Source organism: Apium graveolens, chromosome 10 (genome assembly GCF_009905375.1).
Source record: "Apium graveolens cultivar Ventura chromosome 10, ASM990537v1, whole genome shotgun sequence".
In the NCBI taxonomy this organism is placed as follows: Eukaryota; Viridiplantae; Streptophyta; class Magnoliopsida; order Apiales; family Apiaceae; genus Apium; species Apium graveolens.
The window spans coordinates 133,729,539-133,734,984 of NC_133656.1; the positions used below are offsets into that span (position 1 = coordinate 133,729,539).

Consider the following 5,446-nt stretch of genomic DNA (forward strand, 5'->3'; position numbering starts at 1 on the left):
CGGTCAAAACATCACTAAGGCGTCGGTTAAGTGGCGAAGTAAGTGTGGGAGACGCTATAGGTATGGACCTACAACGTCGGTTAAACGAGCGACACACAAACATTAATTGCGTCGGTTAAGCGACACACGTTATAGGGTCATAAACCGACGCTGTAGATTGACTTATAGCGTCGGTGTTATATATATACCCGACGCTATTTGTTGCCTTGTTAAGCGTCGGTTGGACAAAATGCCGACGCTCATGGTTTAATTAATTTCGTCAGTCATCTCAAATGCCGACGGTTCTCACCTGTTGCGTCGGTTGATTAAAATGTCGATACATCAGATTTTCATAATATACGTCGTGCTATTTAACCGACGCTATTGCTTTTCACCAAATGCATCAGTTGGTAGAAATGCCGACACACTTGCCTCTTATCAGTATGGTCGGTTAGCTAGAATGACGATGCTTTTTGTCACGAAAAAATTAATTTTTTCCTGTTTTCCATTGATATTTTATATATTTTTTATAAACCTATTTTATTATACAATTAATATTAACATCCCAAAAATATAGGAGAACAGAAAATTAAATTCTACAACTTAAAAATTATATTACAATAAATTTAGAAAAATTAATTATACCAATCTTGGAAGAATTGTATATATTGAATTACAAATACCATCCGACTCTTTCTATTTTAGGTCCCTTACAGATAAAATAACATATTTTGTGTTTCCCTAACAAGTACTTCAAAATCTTCGAGTCCCCCTTTTCATTCTGCAAATCGAGATCGCAAAACTACATCTTGTTTTTTGACACAAACATGAGGTGCTTTTAAATGCTTGACCATCCCTTCTCATTTTTCTCTGAAATGTTCAAAAAATAATAAATTCAAAATCATGCAAAATATAACCAACACGAAGATTATATTTTTTAATTAAATGTTCGAAATAACAAGATAAGAAATAGTTTTATACTTCTCCACACATATACTTTACTTGTGTTTTTCTAGATCCACCGGAGCATATGCTATTCTTTTTTTTGGCTTCCATAGACCATTTACTTTTGTACAAGCTTTAACCATATTTTCTACTTCATGCATAAAAGGAAGAAAAAAGACAATATAAAGAGATCATCTATTGATACTTGTGAGTAAAACCCGGAAACAATATCTCTATAAAGAAACATAAGGTCACATCCTTACATTCTCGGAAAACAAAATTAGTTAGTGGCACTTATTTCCCCTCTCAAACAACTAGATCAACTTTTTCCAAGTTTTTATATACTTTGCAAAGAAATGTTATAAAGACGCATGCAAATTTCCTAGAAAAGGCGTAACAAGTGCCTGATATCCCTTGACATAAATGATCATTTAAATGTTCAAGACAGAAAACTGAGAACTATGCGCCTCATTTTTAGATTAAATCAAAACAGCTTATTCTATGATCTTGGAAGCACATGCAATGCATGAACACATGACAACATAAAACTGAGTTCTTTGGGAGTATGAACCTGATCAGCAGTCGTTGAACTTTGAAGCCTCTCGAGGGAAGTATCAGCAAGAGAGCAAGCACGATGATACAAAGAATACGCCTCGGCTCTCTTTCCAGCCAACTGTAAGATTTAGCCAAGTAGAAATACCTGTACCAATTGAAAAGGAAACCATTTATATAGATAAATAGCTACCAGAACTCTTACTAGTTAGAATATACTCATTTTTGAAACATCAACAGTGAATATATTTAGTTAGGTCTTCTCAAATTTTAAAATGCTGGATATCGTTCTACAGTAAATATATAGAAAAACCAATATGTATCTGGAAGACTGAAGTACTGAACCACAACCTATACTGTATCAGGATACAGTTCTTACCCGGTCTAAATGAAGTTAATGATTAATAGTTTCTACTTTTCAGATTTTATAATTTAATTAAGTAGGACTCCAAGCAAAAAGAGGTCAACTAGTCATGACAAGATGTACTAATATTGTATGTTACTGAAAGATGGGGCTTATAACACTATAGGTTTATCCTTCTGCTAATAGACATAATATTACATAAACTAAACCAACCTTTCTGCTCGGAAAATTGAACTCTTGATTTCACATTCTTAAGTAAATGCCACTTCTTCTGGTTTTCTATCTCTTCCAGAACTAACCAAGTCAGAAAGGTCAGCCGTATCCCGCCATTCAACTCCTGGAACAATTACTCATGAGAAGACAAGGTACTAAAAGTATGTTGAAAGCTCACTAACACGCCAAAAATAATACATGAACTGCACTTTTAATCAAGTATCTTGTCTTCTCATTATAACCAAACTTCCTTAAGACGGTCCAGATTGTCTCAAGACGCCCCTTTTCTATAAAAAGGGCATGGATAAAAAGAAAACTTGTCAGTGTAAGTCCAAGTTCATTGACACCCTCAGGTATTTTCTCTTCGATGAATTTCTTGACACCAAATATTTTAGCAGGCTATAAGGGGGCATTGAAGCACTTAACCTGTACAATATACATTATAATTTGGTCAATACAGACATTACTACAATTCTATAGCTAGTGGTAAAAAATACTAATGATTTGTTTTTATCGTGCTGAGAATAATCTAAATCAACCTGAAATTCATACAGCTCTGCATCATTTAAGGCATCATCTTCATCATCGTCGCAGAGAATGAATATTCTTTTTAAGGCTCTTACACATCGGGGTTTCATGGTCTGTGTTTCTTGATCAAACAACGGCGCTGTTGGATAAAGTACTGCTCTTTGAGCATAATAAAATACTTCAAGAACCTATAAACATGCAAGTAACCTAACATTACATCCTGCGTTTTATGCAAACTCTGTATAACAATTTTTAATAGAAGGAAGATAGCCAGGGTCACTTCCCAAAATGGCAGGAAGTAAAGTTCCTTACATCATATATTATGTATAGTTGTGCAAGACAAGATACATGTTTCTAATCTTCGATTTACAGTTATCTGCTTAAATGAAAAGAAACACTCTCTATATGCAAATGGTTTATTTTAATTAAGTGCCCATATTTTAGTAAAAATAGGCTTACTGATTACTGGAATAGCAATTTAAGGCCTTTAGCCATGGGAAGGTCAACTTCGGAAAGAATAATATCTGAGTCAGGCCCCTCAGCATTCAGAGCTCCAATAACTTGTTGTGGAGATCTCACAGAAGTGATTGCAAAGAAAATAATAATTATACTAAATCACCCATAAAGACATGGACAAGGACAACTATTTGAACCAGAAAGGGGTACTGCCCCCTACGTCATATTGGTTAAAGAATTAAATTTAAGCGAATAAAGCACTGACATTATCATTTCCCCACACAGAATAATTTCTTTCAAAAAGGTCGACAGCACATGAATAGAAAGTGATAGAGAACCTTATGAAGACATGATTTCCACTTGCAGAAAAGATAAATCATTTCTACTTATGGAAAATATCTACATATCATTTACCTGTCTATAGCTTAATCATTTACCTGTCTATAGCTTAAATTTCAAATTTCACCTTATCATATTATTAGTATAATAAGTGTCGATATGGAAGACATAATATGCAGAAAAGAGAGAGCATCAGTACCAGAGTATTAAGGTAATTATGAACTATATCGAGTATACTGAATTAGTAAATTCTATTAGTAGTAAACATTTTCCCTACAATCCTGAAAGTATAACTAAAATTCCAGAATAGTGTCCAACAATGCAACATATATACCCTGATGTGAAAACATTTTATATATCTAAACGTAAGAGAGATCTTATCCAGATTTTTTGTTAGTGTACTACCAAACACATTATATCCGTTGATTATAAAGTTTGCATATCATCCATTGGATTATAAATTATGTATACTAACTATATTATAAATCAGATTTAATTACTTTATACACTCATAATAAGACTTCCTAATACAATTATAAATAATTTTATTAATTTAAATAAAACAAAAAAACTAATACCTCGAAAATTTAAGTACAAAAAAATCGTAGTGCAATCATAGAAAATATAATTAGAAAGGATTCCTAATACAATTATAGGGAATGATTATAATTTTCTATTATGTATAACAATAACGCAGATCTAAATAAAATTATAGATATTAAACGATTTTATTTATTTATATAAAGCGAAAAATAGTAACTCTAGATTTCCCCTTCATTAAAGCTGTTAGTTGGAACATGCAGATTAGAAGGCTATCTGGAGCAAGATTTTTAGGCTTAGTACAACTAAAACAGGTGAGGTTTGGAAGGAGCAGCAGTACTTAAGCTCTGCATCACATGAAAGTCATTCTGTTTCAACAATATCAATTCGTAAAAATAGTATGAGCTATTAATATTTATCCTAACTGACATGTAATAGTATTAGCTATTACATGATTTAACCTTTATGACATCTAAATATTGAGTTGAGAATGTAATGCAGGATGAAACTTTCCACTACCCAAGGCCCTCAAAATTACTGAAATCTTAAAATACTCTACCTACTCTCAACAAGTGGACTCTTTTATGATTAACCTAAATCTTGGCATCAATCTCAACTCCAACCCTCCCCATTTTCAAAATGATCCCGTAAGTTCTTTATATTCTTTATAATTAATACACTCCTGTACATCTTTTTTTAATTATCTTTAACTTTTAAAAAATTGAGAAAATTGAATCAATCAAAGTAAAATATTTCAAAAAAATACTCAACAAACAAACATACATAGGAAAGAAAGAACACAAGCATAGATACCAGTAAAAGCCCCATCTTTCCGTTAATACAAAGAACCATAAATAGCACTAGAGAGAACCGAAAGAAGCAATCATCTAGATATGAAAAATCGAACACAGAGAAGTCCAATCGAACCTTGAGAATCCCAATCAAAACTAAAGAAATAGTATCTCTCCAAATCCAGAAAGTCACACCGGAGAATTGAGTGGGCAGCAAGGGGAGAAATCGATTTGGTAGCAGAGTTGGCAGAGCGAATCGATAGTGAATCGACAGAGTACAGATATGGCACGAGTGAATTGGGGCAGAAATTATTACTCAATTGAGTGATAAAGTATAAGAGCAGAGGAAGTGCAAGAGGGTATGAAGAGCAGCGTGTGTAAGAGCAGTTGTGGTGGTGTCATGGTGTGTAACAGGCCAATGAGCCGATTAATAATACATCTGATATAAATCATTATAATAACCTTTAAATATTATATAAGATATGTATGCATTTAAATAAAATTGAATATAAATTTTATTATATTTATACAGTTTATAGCACCAAAAATAATATTTATACAATTATGTATAATGTATAATTTTTTTCTTAATAATTTAATATAAGTATTCATTAAGCTTAAGGTAAAATTGATAGAAAATATATTTTATGTAAAACACATTTAGACATAATAATTTGAACTCATTTTTTTGGATTATTTATGTTCAAATTTAGTTTAACATGTTTAATTACTAATTTTA

General features: G+C 32.2%; 1 protein-coding gene across 7 annotated transcripts; it reads right to left on the bottom strand.

Moving 5' to 3' along the window:
- Positions 1–606: 606 nt before the first annotated feature.
- Positions 607–5,143, bottom strand: LOC141693703 (mitochondrial Rho GTPase 1-like). Of its 7 annotated transcripts, none has more exons than XR_012563206.1 (6): positions 4,844–5,143; positions 2,593–2,769; positions 2,263–2,479; positions 2,054–2,177; positions 1,496–1,624; positions 607–849 (listed from the first exon to the last, which is right to left on the bottom strand). XR_012563206.1 is itself a non-coding variant. In XM_074498864.1 (4 exons), exons 1-4 carry the CDS (start codon positions 4,766–4,768, stop codon positions 1,539–1,541), a joined length of 426 nt encoding a protein of 141 aa, XP_074354965.1. In that variant the 5' UTR covers positions 4,769–5,019; the 3' UTR covers positions 1,496–1,538. The 7 variants fall into 7 exon arrangements, 1 of the variants encoding a protein (XP_074354965.1); XR_012563205.1 differs by having other exon boundaries at positions 2,252–2,479; XR_012563204.1 differs by having other exon boundaries at positions 609–849; positions 2,054–2,479; positions 4,844–5,142.
- Between the last annotated feature and the right edge of the window lie 303 nt (positions 5,144–5,446).

Coding starts and splice junctions, on each gene's coding strand:
- LOC141693703 (XM_074498864.1), bottom strand. CDS start 4,768: ATGGTTCTTTGTATTAACGGAAAGATGGGGCTTTTACTG. Junction 2,770..4,729: donor GAAAGATGGGGCTTTTACTG/GTATCTATGCTT, acceptor GCATGTTTATAG/GTTCTTGAAGTATTTTATTA. Junction 2,178..2,592: donor CAGAGCTGTATGAATTTCAG/GTTGATTTAGAT, acceptor TAATTGTTCCAG/GAGTTGAATGGCGGGATACG.